Source organism: Triturus cristatus, chromosome 12, assembly GCF_964204655.1.
Source record: "Triturus cristatus chromosome 12, aTriCri1.1, whole genome shotgun sequence".
Taxonomy (NCBI): domain Eukaryota; kingdom Metazoa; phylum Chordata; class Amphibia; order Caudata; family Salamandridae; genus Triturus; species Triturus cristatus.
This window is the reverse complement of record NC_140595.1, coordinates 264831316-264854100: the sequence shown is the minus strand read 5'-3', so window position 1 is coordinate 264854100 and position 22785 is coordinate 264831316. Positions and strand designations below refer to the sequence as shown.

The 22785-nt window shown below is 48.0% G+C and overlaps 2 protein-coding genes across 4 annotated transcripts in view; one reads left to right on the top strand and one right to left on the bottom strand.

The window, feature by feature from the left end:
* The window catches only part of LOC146775817 (FH1/FH2 domain-containing protein 1-like), a 2636482-nt gene that overhangs the window by 76452 nt on the left and 2537245 nt on the right, over positions 1-22785 (top strand). The gene's annotated exons all lie outside the window — the stretch shown is intronic.
* Positions 1-22785, bottom strand: part of LOC146775826 (cytochrome P450 26A1-like) — a 47892-nt gene that overhangs the window by 16816 nt on the left and 8291 nt on the right. The window contains exons 2-5 of the mRNA XM_085638979.1: positions 20868-21177; positions 20172-20318; positions 19686-19820; positions 19239-19394 (exon numbers count right to left, since the gene is read on the bottom strand). Coding sequence (XP_085495105.1) covers positions 19239-19394; positions 19686-19820; positions 20172-20318; positions 20868-21177 — 748 coding nt within the window. The remainder of the gene's footprint in view (positions 1-19238; positions 19395-19685; positions 19821-20171; positions 20319-20867; positions 21178-22785) is intronic.

Sequence of the window (22785 nt, the reverse complement as noted above, 5' to 3'; positions counted from 1 at the left end):
GCTCCCAAACAAAAATATGGAGGGCTCTGGTCATTGAGTGGTATGGTCTTGCTAGGTACAAGAGTATGTCATCCGCGTAAAGCGAGATTCGCTCTTCCCACCCGCCAGGCGCCTCTATGCCCCAGATCATCGGGTCCCTCGAAGCCAATGTGCCAGCAGCTCCAGTGCAAGGGCAAACAGCAAAGGGGACAGAGGGCAACCCTGTCTAGTGCCTCTCCTCAGCTGAAAGGATCTGGACAAAGCTCCATTAACTCGTACTCTGGCCTGAGGTGTCCTGTATAGCAGTCTCACCCAGCTACAGAAGTTAGGGCCAAAGCCCAGCTTATGCAGTACCATAAATAAATGGGGCCATTCTATACTGTTTAGCGCCATCTATGCCGTCTGCTGAGCGGCAGGGTCGCGCGTCCAATGGAGCACCCCGTAGAGCATCGGTAGATTGTGCCGAGTGCTGTTTCTTGGCATAAAACCCGATTGATCTACATGTATCACCTCTGAGATGACCGGCACCAGCCTGTTTGATAAAGCCTTGGCTAGCACTTTCGCCTCTACATTGATCAAGGAGATTGGGCGATACGAGGTGCACTGGTCCGGTGGTTTCCCCGTCTTGGTCTCACCGCCCTTTTGGCCGCCTGCTGATCTGGCGGGAGTTGCCCTTGTTCTCGTGCCTCCAGCAGCATGTTGTGTAACTGTGTTAATATTATGGAAGTCTGACCTATGTAAATCTCAACAGGGAGTCCATTTGGACCCGCTGCCTTCCCTGAGTTAAGGAGTCCCAGGGCCCCCCCCTGTTCATCTTCCATGAGGTCAGCCTCCAGAGTCTCACGCGCTTCGTCTGTTAGTGTAGGTAGGGAGAAGTCTCTGAGTAGTTTCTCAGTCGCTTTCGGATCTGATACAAACGGGTGAATAAATCCCCTCAAAATGCATAGCAAAGGCGTCCGCTATATCTGTACTTGTCGTTTTCAGTACCCCTTCTTTGTTTCGCTCCCCAGTCACCCATGATCGTTCCCTATCACGCTTTTCCAACCACGCTAGGAGTCTTGATACTTTGTCGCCTACATCATATAAACAATGCTGAGTTGCCAGGGCGTATGCTCTCGCTTTATCAGCCATGGCGTGTAGATCACGCTGACGCAGCACTAGTCTGTGACTCAGGTCGCTAGTCGTGTCCCCTGTCACCTCTACCCCATCTGAGATACTTCCTGCTCTAACAGTCAGATTTGTAAAGTATCTTCCTTCTTTGTGGCCCCAAGTAGCGCCTGTATCTGCCCTCTCAACACTGCTTTGTAGGCCTCCCATAAAGTTATGTGGGAATCTACTGTCTCCCCTCCCCCCCCCATTCTCCTGAAAGTATAGTTCCGAGATCTCTCGCATTTTGTCACTGAGTGATGGTCAATCCTCGGGAATGCTGCCCTGTTAAGGAGCGGGCCCCTAATGGTCACACCCACTGGGGAGTGATCCGAGATTCCCCTTGCCATATGTCTTGGATTTGTAAATTCTCCTACCTTATCCTTTCATGTGAAGAGGAGAGGTAGTCCAGCCTAGAAAAGGATCTATTGCGCGCGGAGTAGTATGTATATTGTCATGCAAGCAGGTTGTACACCCTCCACAGACCTGCTAGGCCCATGGCCGCCAGGAAGTCCGCATGTCTCGCTCTCCCTTCTGGCCCAAACGAGAGCCCGACTGATCTAGTTCCAGGTTCATGACGGAATTTGTGTTGCCTCCCACAAGAAGAATGCGAAGGGGTAGCTTATCAGGAACAAACTAACTGTGTTGGAGGACCAATGTGCACTTGATCTTGTTCCCTAGTCCATTAACATTCAGGTCCACACCTGTATATTAGCTAGATCTCCCATAACTTCCGGTTGTGAAATTCACTCTTGGTAATCCTCCCCTCCCTCTTGATGGTCTTGCTTCAACCTGCTGTATTGACCGTCTGTGTTGGTCTCGAGCACGCATGCAATCATACATAAGAAATCTAAACATTTTACCCAACTCTCACCCCCCCCCCCTCCTGCAACCCTGCTAAGTGGGTTACAAACCTCCCAAACACACATAGTGCCTGTCACCCAAACTGCAATAATTAACATAAATTGGGGGGGGGGGGAGGTTGTAGGCCAACCTCCAGCATGAAGTAAACTAATGCTGCTGTTGGATACATTCAAATCCTCCCGAAATGTCTCAAGAGCAACCTTTTCTATCTGCTCTCTCTGCCAATCCCTGTGATGGATAACGATAGTCTCAGCTCCACAAGTGAACCTTCGGTGCTTCACTTCAAATTGGTCCGTACCCTTATAGTATCGCTCCTGAGCTCTCTTTCCCCCCCCCCCCTCCCCCATGGTGGCTCCGGGAAAGTACAATTAAGTTCAGTACTTGTTTGTTGTCTCGGATTAGGGCTGCTTGGCTCTTGTTCTGTCAATCGTCCTTAGGTGGTGTTGCCGTCCCTAGGCAGTGTTCGACTTTTGACCCCTTTTCGTTCGACAGTTCGCCAGCCTTCTAGCCAGTCACTCGCCTCAGCCAGTGAATCAAGGAAGTACGCCTTTCTCTCGTCAATTATTTTGAGTTTCGAAGGGAATAGCATGTATTTCACATTCTGCTTTTGAAGGGCCCTTTTGACTGCGTCGAATGTACGCCTCTGGTCCTGGACCTGGAGCGTGAAATCCAGAAAAAAGCAGATAATGGCATTTTCATGATGCAGATCCCCGTGCTGGCGTGCCGCCTGTAGGATGGGGTCTCTATCACTGAAATTCAGTAGCCACGATCTGATCGTGCGAGGGGGCGCGCCCTGAGAGGGCCTACCTCCCAGGGCCCGGTGAGAACGTTCTATGGTGAAGTGTTTAGGCTTCAATTTATTCAGGATCAAGTCCTCCAGGAAAAGGTCCATCGATGGCCCTTTCATACCCTCTGGCACACCTACTACCCAAATGTTGTTCCGTCACGCTCTCCCTTCCTGATCTTCAAGACGGGCAAATATTTCAGATTGATTCTTAGTGAGCACTGCGATCTGTTCAAGGCATTTGGTTTTGGACTGTAGACCCCCAAATCCTGCCTCCACAGTGGATAACTTTTCAGACATTTTTCTGAGGTCGGCGCGCAGCTAGTTTACATCCTCGGTGACTGAGACCAGCTTAGGTTCTAGGGTCCCAGGCAGTTCCTTAATTGCCTTCATGAGGTCTTTCAGGGAAGGATCTGGGGACTGGTCGTCCTTTTCAGGCAATATTTCTCCTTCCGTCGCGCCTCCTTCACAGCCCACTGCCACTGTGTGTTTATCTATGTGGTTGGCCTGCCCAGGCCCCACCACCTTGTTACGGTCCATTGCTGAAATATGTAGGGCTTCACCGGTGGGTTAGGAGGTTCCCAATTATTTTTTGCATCAAAGACAGTCAGAATCCATGCCCTCTTTCATCCTACTTAATCTGGCAGGTTTATAGCAGATCTGGTGTAAGCATTTAATTGAATAAGTCTAAGGCATAGATATGGTAAGAACCCAAGGAGCCTTTATTGCCTCAGTCCAGTCCGCGTTATGCAGGGGACCACAGTCCTGTTCCCACCTGTAGCACAATTGCACAAGAGTCAGGACATTTGTGTACCATGGTCTGGTATAGCCTAGAGATAACACTTCTCCCTAATTCAGTCATTGGTATTTTAGGCTCTAGGGGGCTGTATTAGAAGAGAGCGCCAAAGTTCCCTGCATGGGCACCCAGAGCATCTCGCACCTAAAGGTAGTGATAGAATTTGGATTTATGCATATCATAAGTGTCCCTCAATTGTGTGAATGATTTAATGTGATTATATTCCCATATGAGGCCTAGTTTAGAGATAGCTATTAGGTCCCAGATGTAGAGGAACTGTAGATCTACTGTGTGGCAAAGTCAAGTGCCGTGCCATAATATGATTTCTGCTGTCATGACCTTTTTCTAACCAGTCCAGCAGAACACCTGATGCCCATAGCGCAGTAACAGTGACTTGGAGTAGTCCTCTATCTTGGTGCTGTAGAGTAAATGCAGTTTATCATGTTCTTCAAAACATTCAAGGTTGGCCTTCACACATGGGTTTTCCCAGTCCGCAAATTGCCAATCATTTATTAATATAAATTGGCTGGCAAAGTAATACATCATGAGATCTGCCAGTCCCAGCTCCCTGAATATGGCAAGAGTACGCATTTCCGTAACGCAATGCGGGCCTGTTTGCCCCCCCCATAGAAATGTTGTGATTGCTGATTGCAGCGACAACAAAACAGCAGTTGAAATTTAATATGAAGAATTCTGCATCACACAGAGAAGGCTTAAATAGAGCTTCTCTGCTGGCAATACGGAGGGGCAAGGGGCCTTACATTTCCATTTCGTGTGTGACCCCAGAAAGCAAGGGTTCTTTGAGCTTTCATGCCCGCTGTCTGGTCATGACAATATGCTACCTGCAGTGTAGTTGTTGCTTCTATGAGACTATGACAGCCCAATACTGGCACGTATTCTGACTTGCTTCAGTAGACTGCAGCATGTGTATTTGTGGGAGTAGGAAGGCTCGGGGGTCTTGTATGTACAGCAGAATATCATCTGTGTACAGTGAGATTCTGTCTTCCTATGCTGTATCACACTTGACACCCCTAATCTGGGTATTACACCGAACCCATCCTGCGAGTGGCTCTACTGCAAAAGCAAATAAGAAGCAAAAAGGGGCTTTGCTGTCTAGTTCATCTTTGTATAGTGAAGTGTTGGGAAAGATCTCCATTAACTCTAGCCATCGGCAAGGTACCCGTATAGACAATCCAGACATTACTCTGGAATAGCATCCCAAAATTAATTTGAGCAACAAGTGGAACATGAAGGGCTAGTGCACTGACCAAAGGCCTTCTCTAAATCGATCTCTGGTCGTGGCAGCCCGGTACCGCTGAAGAGTAGCATCCACATGCCTCAGGCAGTGGCGTGTACGGCGGCCTGATATAAACCAATCCTGGTCTTGGTGTATCAGTGTATTTATCCCTGCTGACTATTTCAAGGATATCTGCCAGAATCTTTCCCTCCAAGTTAATTAAGGATATAGGGTGGTGTGATGTGCATTGTGACAGGTGGTATGCTGGTTTTAAAATTAGGGAGAACATTGCACAAAGTAAACCATGCTCTAAAGGTTTGTCTTGTATGCCTCTTCATAAAGTGCTAGTAGAGGGAAGATCAGGTGTTATGCATACAATTTCTAAAACTCTTTTGGAAACCATTCAGGCCCAGAGTCTTCCCCTAGTGGTGTGGGTAGAGTATTGAGAGCCTCCATAATCGTGTCGACTCATATAGGTTGGTCCAACATTTTCTTGTCTGTGTTTGAGAGTCGAGGGATTATTCGGTCATTTATAATGGGTCACTGGATCATTAATGGAGGATCTCTAGCACTATGTAAAGTAGGTAGTGAATTGTTACACTATATGGTCGGGATCAGTTAGCATCTGTTGCTCCAGTTTATTGATGCTGGACACTAATCTGAGGTCCAGATCTCTTTTGGCCAGCCAGTATAATAGTAGTATCCCAGATTTGTCTCCCAACTCAGATGTTCGTTATTCTATTGCTGCCTGTGCTGCCTGTGCTGTTGAGCTTAGAAAGTTCTGCTAAAGTGTTAGTCTCATTACATCAAGTCTGCGAAGCATTGCTGGTATGGGTGTTTCATCTGCTCTTTCTCCAATTCAAGAATGTTACGGTCTACGTTGTCAATTTCTCCATTCCTCCTTTTTCTTTGTCTCTGTTTGGTTGGACATCGCCTGCCCACGTATGACAGGATTCCCTTAGTGTGGTGTCCGAATCAGCCAACCCGTGTTCAATGTAAAGTAGTCTCTTATGAGTTGGCACATACGTTCTGAATAGCTGGCATCTCGGAGCCACCATTTACTCTGATCTCCACATGCCCCCTCGGTCCAGCCATCTGATGTCCACTGGGGCATGATCTGTTAGTGCATGGGGAAGGATCAAAGCATTGGCCAGGCTACTCTTAATAGCTGCAGTCAATTCTGGAGGAGTAATTATGTAGGAGATAATATGTACATTCCCTACTGTCTGGGTGTATAGTCTTCCAGGCGTCAGGCAAACCCAGTGAACATGACCGCTCATGGAGCACATAAGTTTAATGGGATGTTGGAGAATCTTTAGCAGGACCTAAAACCGAATTAAAGTAAACTCCCACAATGTCCACAACCAATAACCAGCATTTGCAATGCAACATATCTTGCGTTTACGTGAGTTTGAGCTATTGGCATTGTAAATGACCATGCCTTTTATTTATTTTTTGTTTTTGAAACATAAATAAAATGCATTGTCATTTACAATGCCAATAGTTTAAACTTGCATAAATGCTTGACCTATTGCAGGGCAAATGCTTGTTAATTTCAGGGGTATAGCCAAAGGCGTTAAGTTGCCAAGAGATGCAACAGCTGGTTTATATCGCGCCACTGTTAAACGTTGGTAGTGGGTATGTGGAAGCCTTAATAACACCTGCCCCCCCTTCGGTCTGTGGTCGCTGTTAGTCCATCGCCCCCACGATGGCTTTCAGTGTTCCTTGTTCACTCCCAATTAACTGAGACAGATCCCGCCGAAAGCCTGTGTATGAGACTGCCCCTTCACTGCACGTGGCTGAACCCAATGCTTGTCACACATGTTCCATTATAAACCTATTACTGTACCACCTAATTGGGACCATATTAAACATACGCTGCCCATACAGCAGTAAATCAAGCGGCCAATGGAAGCAAAGCAGAAATCTTTTGACTCTTACACAAGAGGGGCTTGTCAAGACAACACATTTGTCAGATTTCCAGACTGCCTTTTCAAAGGCACTTGAACTCCTTCCAGGATTTAAGCTCCCTGCGGTTCCCAGGGGTTCTTCTCAGCACAATAAGTAGATATTTCACAGTAAATATTTGCATGTGAAAAAATAAAAAGGTTCCGGCCATTGTACCCTGGAAGGCAACAACTGTGATCTTTGTGCGCGCCGAATGAAGGATGGCCTATCTCAGTAATCCGGCTGTGCTGTTACCCGGATATCTGCGCACCCCGGACCCCTCTTGTAAGCTTTTTCGCACTGCTCCTTCTCACTAGGCCTGGGCTAAAATTCCGTTCCGCTCGCGGAAATTGCGATAATTTGACATTTTCGCGTTCCGCGGAGAGCGTAAAAATGTCAATTTCCGCATTTTACCGGAAAGGTTTTGCTTGCTCGCGCTGTAAAATAATACATTCTCGCGTGCGCGCGATCGCCTTACCTGAATCCCCGCATTTGCCGACCAGTTTTCCCGGTCCGGTCGCGTTCTCCACGAGATGTTGGATTATTGGTAGCCATTTACGCTGTCTCGCGACAGTTCGCGCCCGCAGTAACGTCATTCGTCGCGCGATCACGTCTTTCTTCTCGCGATCATGCACCGCGAGACAAGTAAAAACAAGATGGCCGCGCCCGCGAGCAACCGCATGGGTAAGTTGGCGAGACGCGACCACGCAGAAAATACCGCGAACGGGCGGGAAAAAAACTTCCGCATCTTCGCGATATTTCCGCGTGTTTGCGGAGATTTTTAACATTTTCGCGATAATTTGCGAAAGTGAATTTTGCAAATTCCGCCCACCCCTAGTTCTCACGTCCAGAACGCGCGCCTTTGAAGCCACAGCCCCTGCCATTGTGAGGCGCAGCAATGACATGGGGAGCTTATTAGGGGCTAGGTTGCCAAGCTCTCTGCACAGGAGGGTCCTAAGGGGTAAATGTCTGTGGGAAAAATGCTCCGTTTTATTTTAAATACTCTATCCCCTTCTCTGATTTGTTGAAATGTTACCCCTGTCCGGCGGTTTAACTTCCCTGCTGCTTCCCTTCCCCACCCTGCGATCGAGAATCACGCATAGCCACTTCCCATGTGTATTTTAATATAAATGGCAGTTATATTTAAAAGTGGCAATCAAAAAAAGGCAAATGTTATTGTGCTTTATAATTTTTCCCGAACAGCTTGTCCTTTACCTATGAGATTATGCTTGATGTATCCTTTAACCAAATCAGTGACGTCACATCTGCGAACTCGGGCTTGCGCTTTACAAATACACATGATTTGTTAAAACTGCAGAGTACATACCTATGAAATATGCAGTAATAAGGGCTCTGCACATGAGCACCCATGGAGGCACCCATGACAAGTACATGTAGTACAACGGCAGAAGAATCGATCTGTAACACCAATTCTGGGGAAATACTAGTGTAATGCATGCAGGCACTTATTACAAGCATTAGCATTCGAGGGTCGTTAGAACCCCAAGAGCAAGCTGGGCTGATTGCACCCCAATAAACGCTGCTGGTGACAGCCCTGTGTGTGTGTGTGTGTGTGTGTGACTGGAGACGCAGGGGTGGCGCTGACAGCAGAGCCCGGCTGCACCTCTCTCCTCCTACACATTCCTCCTGACCCTGCTGTTTTGGAAACCCAACTCTTCCTCTCACTGCCCTGACCCCCGTGATCCCTCGGGGCGCACTTTGTTTATCTCCATGCAATGCGGTGAGATGTTAAAACTCATCCAGTCTCACTGTGAGGGCTGGCGCCACTCAGTGAGAAAAAATAGCGCGCGTCGCCCCTCCCCCTCACACCTATAACTGGCTTACTGCAGGACTGACTACCCTCGCACTCAGGGAGATGCCAATAGAAGAGCAACGCAAGGCTGACCCAAAATGACTGAACACAATGCGGACCCGAGAGACAAATCCAGCAACGGCCCTAGACCCGGAAATGAGGACCGGTACAGCCTCGTGGGCTGGCCGGACATAAAGCCACTAGGCTGTCCAAGCATGGTCTGCAGGAATTATCTGGCAACCAAGAGCCATATGAACCTCCTGCCTTAACTAAATTATGCGGCAAGAAAAGGCAATATATACCGCACAATGCGACACAATCTGTAGCAGCATTATTCTGCTATTTTGGCACACACACAGTAAATCCGTCTGAGAAATGTTTTTATCTCTGACAGTACCCGTTTGTCACCTAAAGAAATCAGAAAAGGAAAGGTTACCAGTACCAGTCAATCTTTGCTCAGCATGCGACATAAAATTTGTATCTGAGAAAATCTGGTAGTAAATGGTGGATTATGCGGCAAGTGCAGACAATCCATATTAAAGCAAAAATCACTTTAACGTATGTAGATGTTAGCACATACTTTAGGAACAGTTACGGGGTGAATCAAAGTGTACACAGCCTTCCCTGCAGGCCTAGTTTCTGCTTGCGGGCCAGGAAGTGTTTTGTGAACATGATTCTCCCTCTCCATTCATCTCTGGCTCGCATTCACCCCACGACTAAAGCTAGTCTCGGAAGAAGATTCCTTCTCTGTCCAGGTGTCTGGGTGTAAATGTTCTCTAGCATTAGTAATGTAATGGTATTCTACCATATAGTGTACTTTTTTTAAATCTACGTCTGCCCCAGTCCTCTAAAAATAAACACGTGCCCAGGGCACATCTGACATTTGATTGCGTGAACAGCAAATGTGACGAGAAGAACTGCGGCCCTGTTTAAAGCTCAGAAAAGTGAAAAAACAGTGCTTTCTTGTGTGAACTGCAGTTAGACGACTAAAAAAAAAAATAGGAGGAAGGGCCATTGTGCGCTGTGCAAGGATCTCCTACCTCACGGGAATAAACATGGCGTCAGCCTGTCCAGATGGGCCGTCCTAAAAGTGGATAATGAGGTAGCCCAAAAGCCCGCTTTTCAATCACGCGCCATCGTGTAACATAAACGATGACGCAAGCCAATGGAAAAGATGGGCGGGGCTCCAAGTACACTTCTGGAATCTCATCGATTACAAAAGGCCCTCGCATGGCGAGAGCAGCTCATGCTTGCTGCTAACGCCAGGCGAGACCTAAAAATTAGAGCAGTAGTTCAGAGAGCGCCTTCATTGTGGCTTCTACCAGTGCAGGTGGTTCATAAACACTGACAAATATCCACTGTGCATCCTCCATTATACATTCCACAGCTACAAACCTACCTATGTCATCATTATGGACCTTTATGACCTGGAAATAGAACTGCTTGTGAATGAGCATAGCAGTGACTTTGGAATTGCTTGTGCATCCCGATTGGTAGCCCAGGGAGTCGCTGTTACGGGCCAGAAAAATGGCATTGTGTACACAGTAAGTGGTGCGCTTCTAAGCGGACCACTTGTAATGTATGGCGCTTAATGTAGTGAAAAATTGCCCCCCCCCCCCTTTTTTTAGGTCTCGGGTGGCGTTGCAGCACAGAGCGCTGCTCTGCCTCCGCAAGAGATTTTGCAAGAGGGGACTTTCAGAAGAGGGTTTTAAGCCCCGCCCCTAATTTCCAATGGCTGGCGTCACCATTTATGCTAAACAGTGGCCTGTCATTGGAAATGAGGGTTTTCTGTTCACGCCCTTTCTCTCGGAGCCAGACTGGCTCACCTGCTTTGCTGCTGTCGCAAAGCAGTTTCTTATCTTTATGGGGCCAAACACATGGCCCCATAAAGATAAGAGATTGATGCTTGTTTTTAGCTGTCCTCTAGCAGCGTTGGTGCTCAGCTGATGGCTGCTTTTCCTTTCTCGTTTTAGATGTACTCGAGCAGCATGATGGCTGCCTTTCCTTCTTTATTGCCTTTCCTCCAAAGCAGACCCCTCCCACCTCCCAACACAGCGTGTCCGCACCTTTATTTATTTAATAAGACTGGCGCTTCCTCCCTTCTAAAAGATGCTGCAGTTGGAGTGAGCATCATCACTTCAGGGCCTGCCTCTCTATCAGGTGGATCATGTGAGGCCGGGCAGGCTGAACCGAAAGCAACCCGGCTGGCCATCTGTTGTTGTTGTGCTGGTGGGGGCTGCAGGTGACGTCACTGGGGCCTCTCCTCCCCTTGCCTTGTTCTGTACTGGTGTTTTGTAGTCAGTCATGTTTGTGTAGGAAGTTAGGTTTTTTTTCTGCTTGACTGCAAATGGGTCACCTAGCTGTCTGACCTTGCCTTCAAGTTCCTATTTCACTTTTTGAAGACAGAATGTGACTGCTGTCTAGCCTGGGGTTTCCTGAGAGGTCGCTCTACTATTGATCATGTAAATCAAAGTCACCTGAGTGCCGCTCGTGTAACAGCCTTGCATTTGATTCACAATCGTCCTCATCCTCTGTCCTGTCGCTAAAGGTAAGGGACTCTAGTATCCTGAAGAAATCGACTTGTAAGACATCGCTATGAAAAAAAGGTACTTGAAAACCAGCTCTCTGTATTCCGAAATATAATCGCTCTAAATGAGTCGGGCGATATTCTTGGCCGTTTGGGAGGGATTGATATTTTTAAGAGCTTTACACAATGAATGACTGCAGTCCTGCATGGCAGCGTTACTTGACATTGTTGTGGTGCCTTGGCTGTTTTGCCTGCGCAGCCACTGTGGTGTAGGACTCAGTGGGAAATTTGGGTGGCTGAGGCGTGTTGTTGACTGGAGCTTGAATATGAAACTTTACTACAGATGAGGATTAAGGTGACCACTGGTGCTGTGTGTGGGTGTTAGCAGCAGGTACTGCCGAATGCCTCAGTTGCGGTGCATTGGCAGAGCTGTGTATGACTAAGACTTGCAATCGGACATGCTGCTGTAGGTTATGATGAAAAGACCTTGCCAAAACTATGGGTATTTGTTACTGGAATAGCAAATGGCGCAGCAGATATCGTTTTATGGGCTTTAGTTCGACCGTAGACCATTCTGTAACCTCAGAAGTGTGTTCAAAGGAATTTATATCATTATGGTTTTTGAAATCTGAATCTTAACATAAGAACCTTCTCATTGCGTGCAAATCCTCTTACCTCTTCTTGTTCTCAACTTGTTTGCTAGTGTTAAGTACGTTCAGTACAGACCAGCCTTGCTATTGATTGTTGATCATGGGAAAGTAAAAATGATCAACTGATTATAAAATGAGAATCACTGGGTTTGGTTGTACGTGTGCTTTAGGTGTGGATTCCATAGTCCTCCGCATACTACGAGCCTATGGTTAGTGCGTGGGGGTAGGAGAGGGGGGCCTCGGGTGTAGATGCAGTCTGTACTTGAGGTTCTCATAAGCCATATTAGTCTGCTTTAATCGGCACGTAAGAGGCTTAATGCGATGCTTGCTCCAGAATGTGCCTTTTGTTCTGTGTTCCTTGCTGAAGGGCAGATTTTCATTTTAAATCCATGCCATTTTCCTTGTTTTTTGTGTTTTTTTGCCTGAAGTCGGTGTTATGTGCTCGTCATCATCCTCAGTTTGCAGGTTGAGACGACAGACTAATTGAAAATATGCTCTTGTCTTTTATTTTTTCCTTGCGTCTACAGGAATGGTTGAATATGCGTGCAACTGCCTCATTCGTCTCTGTTTTACGAAGTACAGAGAGAACAAGGATTGTTATTACGTAGTTTGTAGAGATGTCTTTTAATTTTATCATTTTAACTTGTGATTTCCTTCATGTCAGTCTTCCTTCTGCTGCTTCGTTACAGTATGAGAAAACTCTGTCAACGTGTTAAAGATGGACTTTCGTCCAGAGGTCGAAGTGGGTAGGATCTATTGGAAACTGTGTTCCCAAGAACATAAGTGCAGGCTATTCTCGAAGGGAGGGACTATCAAAAGATGGACAAGACAAGCCATTCAATTAGCAACAAGCAAATGAGTTACAATAAAGTCAGCCAATAGTAGGCAATGGACGGTCTTCAAGCCCACTGTAAGATCCTAGGAAGTTGGGAAGAGGTCTTTTCAAACCCAATATCTTGTGCTGTCTGGTAGGGTTGACTTAAAAATGTTGCCTGCAACATTTTGTGAGCATGTACAGGTGTCATCAGGAATGTGTATGAAATGGCCTGGCAGCATCATCACACCTATTGTCTTTTAGCTGATGCTACATGGCATTCTATAGCACAAACTCTAGCTGAAGGTATTGGAGCGCTTTACAAGAGCTCCAGTTACGTTACACTAGGGCACATTCAGGCACGAGGAGATTATGTGATCGGCAGGCAGGGCTGCTCAGGAGAAGCGCTTGAGGCTGGCTGGCACAGTGTTTTTTTTTTAATGCAGATTTCTATGCCGTAAACTCTACCTGAAGGTATTGGAGCGCTTTACATGTGCTCCGGTTACGTTACACAAGGGCACATTCAGGCGCGGGGAGATGATGTGATCGGAAGGCAGGGCTGCTCGGGAGGAGCGCTTGAGATAGGCTGGCACGGTGTTTTTTTAATTTGTTTTATATATATGGTGCCGCCCCTAACTCCTTTGGAAACCTCATCTCCAGACCTTCTTTGTGACAGTGGAATCCCCTCTAATACTCAGATGTGAACAGCATGGGACTTGCCTCAATTTGAGACCTTCATGCCACAGCTTTAGATCAGCGCGCAATTTAGCCTCCCCAAGTTGATGCGCTACAACTTTTTTTTATTCATTGCTTCTCTTTTCGACCTCATTGTTCGCGTCTCAAGTTCCTGACTTATATTTGAAAACTAAGTTGTGTGTCCCGTATATCGTGTAGAATCTGCGTTCAGGACCTGGACACTGTAACCGTGACCAATAGGAACAAGCATTAAAAATGCAATAGGTCTCGCCTTTCATTTAGTTAAAACCATTTGCTTTGCTATACAATACCATTAGCAAAGCAAATGGCTTTAACTTAATCAAAGGCGAGACCTATTGCATTTCCAATGCTTGTTTATTTTATTGTTGAGACCCTCAATATTCCAACATAGGAGGCTTAATATGCCAGCGATCTTCTTGCCATTCTTAAGGCGGTCAGAAAGTACTCCCTGACCTAGGGAAATATTTAATAGATTTTCCCAGTATGGAAGTGGATGTAGAGCATGGTCTTTAGCAATATTTTCAGGTATCCTATCTATAAAAATGGTTGGAGGTTTGATCTTCATAATTATTTTCAGTCTGTCATTCATCGCAGGGGAAACCAGAAACAATTGTTAATAGAGCACTTATCATTGATTGCTTACGACTAGATCAGGGTTTTATACTCTGGTTATATTATATCCGATCCACGGACCGCTTCCTTGGTAAACAGCGAATTGCAATGAACCAAGTATCCTCCATTTTTTTTTCAAATTTAGATCTGAAAAGACAGATGACACAAAACATTGTGGAAAGCAGGCAGTGTAAAGAACTCATTAAATCTAGTGTCTGCTCTTGCCCATGTCTCATCAGGAGAAGGCCTTCAGCCGTATCTTACTTCTGTATTAAATTCTCACCATCAATTTCTCTTGACACAATTTCAACAGAATAGTGTTCACTATTTAGTGGCATTTTCAAGAATGGGGAAATGGCATGGAGCTGCATAGGTTGACCCTGTGAGGAAGGTTAATTTCAAATCACTTTGCACTTTATATTGTTTTGTACATTTTATAAAATCCCCAGAGTGCGTTTTTTAGAAACTTTAATTATTACATTTTACCCATTGTAGACTGGCTCTTATTTATCTTCAATCATTCGATACATTGCCAATTTGTGTTGTGGTACTGAGTTATGTACAAATGGCTTTTAGCAAACCTGAAAAGAATCGGAGTATAATAGTGGACAACAGCCAATATGTAAGAAGCAAGATTGATTCAGTTGCACAAACAGTGGCAGGAAAATGTTATGTATCAGTTGTTTAAAAAGCCATTGTATCTGGTTTGCCCCTTCGTTGCATTCACCTATGTATTTATGCACTCAATCACGAACTAATTATTGATTTTGCAATGCACTTTTTAAAACCTATTTTTCAATGTTTTGAAAATATTCAAAAGGGATACAGCATAAGTAATGCCTTTGATCTTTTATAAAGTAACTAGGTGGCCTGTTACCTGATTTATGACTTTTTTTATTTTGATTTATTTGAGTTTTTTATAACCATTTACAGACATAAATTTCAATATCAATGTGGACATTTATATGCATCCTCTAGAAGTGCTCACATCTTGCAACCGAAGGTTTCTTGAAAAAAGAAAAAACAAGCTTTGGCATAGCCAATAGGTCTCGCTTTTGGGACCTTATAAGTATTTAGTTATGCAGCCCAATATCCTTGGTGCAACAACATCAACTGTTGCATGGTTAAACACTTATAAGGCCCCAAAGGCGAGACCTATTGGCTATGCCAATCCTTATTTTTATTTTTTTAAACGACAAGCAGTGCGATCAGGCTCTGGCTGCCGCTTAGAGGTAGAGTGAGAGGTGTGTAGACACGGAGAGAGAGTGAGAGGTGTGTAGACACGGGGAGAGAGAGTGAGAGGTGTGTAGACACGGAGAGAGAGTGAGAGGTGTGTAGACACGGAGAGAGAGTGAGAGGTGTGTAGACATGGAGAGAGAGTGAGAGGTGTGTAGACATGGAGAGAGAGTGAGAGGTGTGTAGACACAGAGAGAGAGAGAGGTGTGTAGACAGAGAGAGAGAGAGGTGTGTAGACACGGAGAGAGAGAGAGGTGTGTAGACACGGAGAGAGAGAGAGGTGTGTAGACACGGAGAGAGAGAGAGAGGTGTGTAGACACAGAGCGAGAGAGAGGTGTGTAGACACACAGAGGTGTGTAGACACACAGAGGTGTGTAGACACACAGAGGTGTGTAGACACACAGAGGTGTGTAGACACACAGAGGTGTGTAGACACAGAGAGAGGTGTGTAGACACAGAGAGAGGTGTGTAGACACAGAGAGAGGTGTGTAGACACAGAGAGAGGTGTGTAGACACAGAGGTGTGTAGACACAGAGGTGTGTAGACACAGAGGTGTGTAGACACAGAGAGAGAGGTGTATAAGAGGTGTGTAGACGGAGAGAGAGAGAGAGGTGTGTAGACGGAGAGAGAGAGGTGTGTAGACGGAGAGAGAGAGAGGTGTGTAGACGGAGAGAGAGAGAGGTGTGTAGACGGAGAGAGAGAGGTGTGTAGACGGAGAGAGAGAGGTGTGTAGACGGAGAGAGAGAGGTGTGTAGACGGAGAGAGAGAGAGAGAGGTGTGTAGACGGAGAGAGAGAGAGAGAGGTGTGTAGACGGAGAGAGAGAGAGAGGTGTGTAGACGGAGAGAGAGAGGTGTGTAGACGGAGAGAGAGAGGTGTGTAGACGGAGAGAGAGAGGTGTGTAGACGGGGAGAGAGAGAGGTGTGTAGACGGGGAGAGAGAGAGGTGTGTAGACGGGGAGAGAGAGAGGTGTGTAGACGGGGAGAGAGAGAGGTGTGTAGACGGGGAGAGAGAGAGAGAGGTGTGTAGACGGGGAGAGAGAGGTGTGTAGAGAGAGAGAGAGAGGTGTGTAGACGGAGAGAGAGAGAGAGGTGTGTAGACGGAGAGAGGTGTGTAGACGGAGAGAGAGAGGTGTGTAGACGGAGAGAGGTGTGTAGACGGAGAGAGAGAGAGAGGTGTGTAGACGGAGAGAGGTGTGTAGACGGAGAGAGAGAGAGAGGTGTGTAGACGGAGAGAGAGGTGTGTAGACTGAGAGAGAGAGAGAGGTGTGTAGACGGAGAGAGAGAGAGAGGTGTGTAGACGGAGAGAGAGAGAGAGGTGTGTAGACGGAGAGAGAGAGAGAGGTGTGTAGACGGAGAGAGAGAGAGAGGTGTGTAGACGGAGAGAGAGAGAGGTGTGTAGACGGGGGAGAGAGAGAGGTGTGTAGATGGGGAGAGAGAGAGGTGTGTAGACGGGGGGGAGAGAGAGAGGTGTGTAGACGGAGAGAGAGAGGTGTGTGAGAGGTGTGTAGACGGAGAGTGAGAGGTGTGTAGACGGAGAGAGAGAGGTGTGTGAGAGGTGTGTAGACGGAGAGTGAGAGGTGTGTAGACGGAGAGAGAGAGGTGTGTGAGAGGTGTGTAGACGGAGAGAGAGAGGTGTGTAGACGGAGAGAGAGAGAGAAAGGTGTGTAGACGGAGAGAGAGAGAGAGAAAGGTGTGTAGACGGAGAGAGAGAGAGAAAGGTGTGTAGACGGAGAGAGAGAGGTGTGTAGACGGAGAGAGAGAGGTGTGTAGACGGAGAGAGAGAGAGAGGTGTGTAGACGGAGAGAGAGAGAGGTGTGTAGACGGGGAGAGAGAGAGAGGTGTGTAGACGGGGAGAGAGAGAGAGGTGTGTAGACGGGGAGAGAGAGAGGTGTGTAGACGGGGAGAGAGAGAGGTGTGTAGACGGGGAGAGAGAGGTGTGTAGACGGGGAGAGAGAGGTGTGTAGACGGGGAGAGAGAGGTGTGTAGACGGGGAGAGAGAGAGGTGTGTAGACGGAGAGAGAGAGAGGTGTGTAGACGGGGAGAGAGAGGTGTGTAGACGGGGAGAGAGGTGTGTAGACGGGGAGAGAGAGAGGTGTGTAGACGGGGAGAGAGAGAGGTGTGTAGACGGGGAGAGAGAGAGGTGTGTAGACGGGGAGAGCGAGGTGTGTAGACGGGGAGAGCGAGGTGTGTAGACGGAGAGAGAGAGAGGTGTGTAGACGGAGAGAGAGAGAGGTGTGTAGACGGAGAGAGAGAGAGGTGTGTAGACGGAGAGAGAGAGAGGTGTGTAGACGGGGAGAGAGAGAGGTGTGTAGACGGGGAGAGAGAGAGGTGTGTAGACGGGGAGAGAGAGAGGTGTGTAGACGGGGAGAGTGAGAGGTGTGTAGACGGGGGGGAGAGAGAGAGGTGTGTAGAGGGGGGGAGAGAGAGAGGTGTGTAGAGGGGGGGAGAGAGAGGTGTGTAGACGGGGGGAGAGAGAGAGGTGTGTAGACGGGGAGAGAGAGAGAGGTGTGTAGACGGGGAGAGAGAGAGGTGTGTAGACGGGGAGAGAGAGAGGTGTGTAGACGGGGAGAGAGAGAGGTGTGTAGACGGGGAGAGAGAGAGGTGTGTAGACGGGGAGAGAGAGAGGTGTGTAGACGGGGAGAGAGAGAGGTGTGTAGACGGGGAGAGAGAGAGGTGTGTAGACGGGGAGAGAGAGAGAGGTGTGTGTAGACGGGGGGAGAGAGAGGTGTGTGTAGACGGGGGGAGAGAGAGGTGTGTGTAGACGGAGAGAGAGGTGTGTGTAGACGGAGAGAGAGGTGTGTGTAGACGGAGAGAGAGAGGTGTGTGAGAGGTGTGTAGACGGAGAGAGAGAGGTGTGTGAGAGGTGTGTAGACGGAGAGAGAGAGGTGTGTGAGAGGTGTGTAGACGGAGAGAGAGAGGTGTGTGAGAGGTGTGCAGACGGAGAGAGAGAGAGGTGTGTGAGAGGTGTGCAGACGGAGAGAGAGAGGTGTGTGAGAGGTGTGCAGACGGAGAGAGAGAGGTGTGTGAGAGGTGTGCAGACTGGGAGAGAGAGGTGTGCAGACACAGAGAGAGGGGCAGAGAGAGTGGTAGAGAGAGAGCCGTAGAGAGAGGTAGGCATGGACTGCAGGAGAATTAATTTCCTTGGGTGCTGGGAGGCATGGAAGGCATGGCAAAAGCATCCCACTATAAGTTGCAGAACTCAAAGTTTGCTATTGTCCGCAGTGACTCAGCCATCCTGCGCATTCTTCTACTCCTTGAGGCAAGCTGACGTTTTAGCATCTGCGAAATATTCATTTTGGCTTTTTCCTGAAAATATGAAAGTTTACCTGGCATAAGGGAACGCATTTTAAGTACTTACAAAGAAAAACAAGCATTTACAATGCAATGGTCTCGGCAATATTATAGGTAGAGCTATTGGTATTGCTCATTATTTTTTTATTATTTTTGTATCCCTAAATAAATGGCATTGTCATTTCTATTGGCATTAGCTTTTTTTTTTGCGTATGTGATACCAGTCCTGGGGCTCCTTTCCAAATCATTATGTTCAGGTGTGTACATTAGACTGCATCGACTGAAGTGAACCAGGACTACAACTCCCAGCAGACATCAGGTTGGTAAAAGAACGCCATGGCATGCAGCACTGCGCCCGTAGCGGTATTCTTAAGGTGGGTGCTACAGAAAGTGTAGCTTGCCCCTGCAGGCATTTTTTAAGAGTGTCCACGACAGCCTGTATTTTTAAAATACAAGTGGGATTATTTACAAGCCCCTTGCGCGTCACTTTTAAAGTAGGAAACAGTGACGTACCGGCGGCAGAAGGGGCTTGTGCATAAGCCCCAAGAATTGGAAGTGCACGGGCCATTGTGCATGTTTTGGACGGCGCACGCTGATGCGCACGTGTCGAGGCTTTGTGACTCATCCCACGTGCTGGGTTAACCTTACACACATACAATTGGAAGGCAAGTACTAAAAAGAACCTTGCAGCTGCTACAAAGACGCCCATTCACGTGCTTGTACTAAAACGCGTTTATTCTGTGCTGGGGTGCACTATTGCTTTTGAACACCCCTGCTAGGAGCCTGCCATGACAGTGAGTGCAAATATGGAAAAACGCAACTTACATTCAGCTCGAACGTCTTGAGGGCCACCCTGAACGCCCCTGGGACAGGGGGTCTGAGCCGCAGGGTTTCCTTGATGACGCAGCCCGTGTACTTGAGTTGCTCCAGGGCCTCCAATGTGAGGGGTCTGCTCTCCTGGCCGCCACTGCACAGTAAATCCTGCGAAAAAACAGCGAGGGGTGACTATGTCGGCCCGTCAAACGGGCTATACGTGCTGTGAGGGGTGGCTTGGCGAAAACAAGGCCTATGGTATACAAAACTAGTAAGGGTCTGCTTGAGACATATTTATTTCGCAGGCGCTAATGCATTATTCTGTACGGTTTCTGTAAAAGTGTGCTTAACACCGACTGCAGTGAGGCATAAATGTGTGCCCCTACCCCACCCGCACCATAAGAGTGAACAAACACAATATTTTGATGTAGCCTCGTAACACAAAATGTCCCTGCATACCTTGATCTGCAGTTCCTTGCAAACTTTGTGTAGAACCTCCGAATGAAGCGCCAGGAAGGTCATGAGGGAGGTGGCGGCGCTAGCCGTGGTCTCGTGGCCTCCAAATAGGAGCTCATTGGCGGATTCCATCAGTTCCTATTTGTGGAAACCAGAAGGGAATTGGTAAGCGCCCAAGGGCCACTGAACCGAAGCACACTCAGAAGGTGTCTGACTTTAGCGACATGTTCCCACTACAGAGGGTCGTGCTGTGTACCGGGGGACTAGAGAAGCAATCACAGCAGGAAAACCATGCAGGCGCCCAGGGACAACTACACGCACTTAGCAATAAAGTGAACATATGTAAATAACGGCAAATGCTGCTTCCCAGTAGCTACGCCTGGATGCGGCTACATGGACTTTGCTCCCGAATAATGCATGCACTGGTCACCCCGGTGCGTCCTGCTGCAGATCGCCCTGTGCGCGCGCCCTCGCCTCTCAGCACCTTACCTGCATGTTCAGCTGCTCGCCGTTCCTCTGCGTGTGCTCGATCAGCAGCTGCAGGGCGTCCTTGTACTGGCAGTTCGAGTTTTTGGCCATCTTCGCCTTTATGTTCTCTTCGATTTTGGCATGGATCACATTCCGAGCCTTTAGACCCTGAAGAGAAGACAAGTTTTACTTAAATATATATGGGATTTTAATAACACAGCGAGTTCTCAACCATCCCCACGTACCACCCATGGCCGGCTCAGGAGAGTACTGTGAGGGAAGCCAGAGGCTACCCGCGCTTCACTCTTGAGGCGCAGGTCGCATTCCACCACTTCCAGCAGTGGGATAGCTCAGTCGATAAAGAGCCTGCTGCGGCGCCATGGCAGCCGGGACCACCCCCTACGTACACGAGCTACAAGCAGGTCACAGTGAGCGCCTTATATATACACTAGGGCCCTGACTTTGAATGCCACACAAGTGCCTCTCCAATTTAGGTAGTGCCCATTAGAAAAGACGGGCTGTCTAGGAAAATATTTTATGATAAGGTGTAAACTCAAAGTACAGTTAGGGCTGGGGAATGGTCACTCACGAGTTGGGCAAGAGCCGTCCGAAATGAACTTTTAACGTGTGATTGACTTCGACCCAACACCACCGGCCAGCCCACTCTGGTGCACCCGTTTCACACCGCCAGTCCGCACTGCCAGCAGTCCTCCTTACCCGGTAGAGGCCGCTGAAGGGCACGTCGATGGGCAGGGAGAAGAGGTTGCGGATCATCTCCTCGAAGGCGTGCACCAGCTGCTGCTTGGTCTCGGTCTGGTGCGGCTCGAAGCCCAGCAGGATCCTCATGGCGATGCGGAACATGAGGCGCTTCACCTCGGGGTAGACAAGCACGCAGGCCCCGCCGGACAGCCACTGCGCCAGGGAGCCGCACACCTCCTCCTCGATCACCGGGATGTAGCGCTGGAGCGCCTCCCGAGAGAGGACGCCATGAACACCACCGCCTTTCTCCGAGGCGAAGCAGAAATGCCTCGGAGAAACGCAGCGGCGGTTTCAGATTCGGGGGCGTGTTTCTTTTTCTCTCCTCTTGGCATTGGCTGGAGGAGAGAAAAACACGCCTAAAAAAGGGCGTGGCTAAAAAGGGGAAAGAAGAGCACGGAACACGCCCCCGAATCTGAAAAAGACGGAGCCTATTTGGAGGGACGGCTCTCTCCTCCAATGGCTGGCCTCCGTTTAGGAAGCCAGCCAATGGAGGAGAGGCAAAAAGAGAGGCGGGCTAAATAGCCACTCTAGAAACATAAGGTCTCCGGACTTCCGGTTCTGCCTTCGGCAGACCGGACGGTCCCTCGACCTAAAAACTCGAAAAAAAATAGCAGCCTGTTCTAGTGAGCACTAATCTAGGGCCACCTGAACGTACTTGAATGTGCAGACCGTCTATTGGATAACATATGAAAACTCGCTTCAGACGAAACTCGTAACCAGCACATGCCACAGCCACACAGACTAGTAAGGAGCTGCGAACTATGACACGCCACGCCTAGGAGGCCCAGGGTGAAGATGCAACCTTTCTGCGGCCTTCTGGGCCTGTGCGCTGTTATTTTCCGAGGCCACTGGTGAACTTCGTGGAGTAAGACAATCCATTTCATAGCACCAGTCCTAGATAACACCAATATTAGCGCATGCAGGTTCATCTCTGGACCGTAAATCCAAGGTAATATTTACACTGGGTGTTCAATTAAACAAAGACAGCTGTACCTGCCCTCACACGTGGTTAAATATTTGAAAATGCCATACCAGCACCATAAGTGAAGGTGCCCTTTGGAGTCTCCTCTGTACCCTCGGGAGGCTGACATCGGTTAGGCACTCTTCAGAGGGAGGCAACTTCACATGCCAGTGCAAAGACACCACACGCTGGGAAGCTCACACCCTGGGGAGTGGAGGGGGAAGGCTATAAACAAAAGGCATTCGACGTCCGGCGTGATAATCGCATCACCACCAAGTTGGGCCCTGGGCATAGTCCAGCCAATCTTTTAAAGCCAGAATGAGCTTAACCATTCCCAGAGACACCCAGCTTCAAAGGCCAAAGAAAGGGCCATCTTTACAGCTTCCTGTTTTAGTTACCACTAATACCATTAATGTCCATAAAGAGCCTCTCGCTCAATCGGGCTGGGGCTGCCTGGTGTTGTCCCACAATGAGTTTGAAATACCAACCTACATACCTACATCAAGACTATTATACAGACTGCCGAAACATTGTTAAGACAGCGTTAATAATAAATCTACACTTACGTTTGACACAAGTTAGTATTATGTTCACGAAATATAGCACTATTTAAGGGGGTCGATATTGTGACATCGCGCTTCAACAGCTAAAAAATCGCCTGTGCCCATTCTGGGACGCTTGAGCATTACTGGGGTCAATTTAAACACTTAAATTTATGGAAAAGAGAACAACCACCAAAAGGAGGCCCAGGGTGAAGATGCAACCTTTCTGTGGCTTTCTGGGCCTGTGCACTGTTATTTTCCGAGACCACTGGTGAACTTCGTGGAGTAAGATGATCCATTTCATAGCACCAGTCCTAGATAACACCAATATTATGCTGTAGCATTAATATGCATAAGGTAATTTATATAGAAT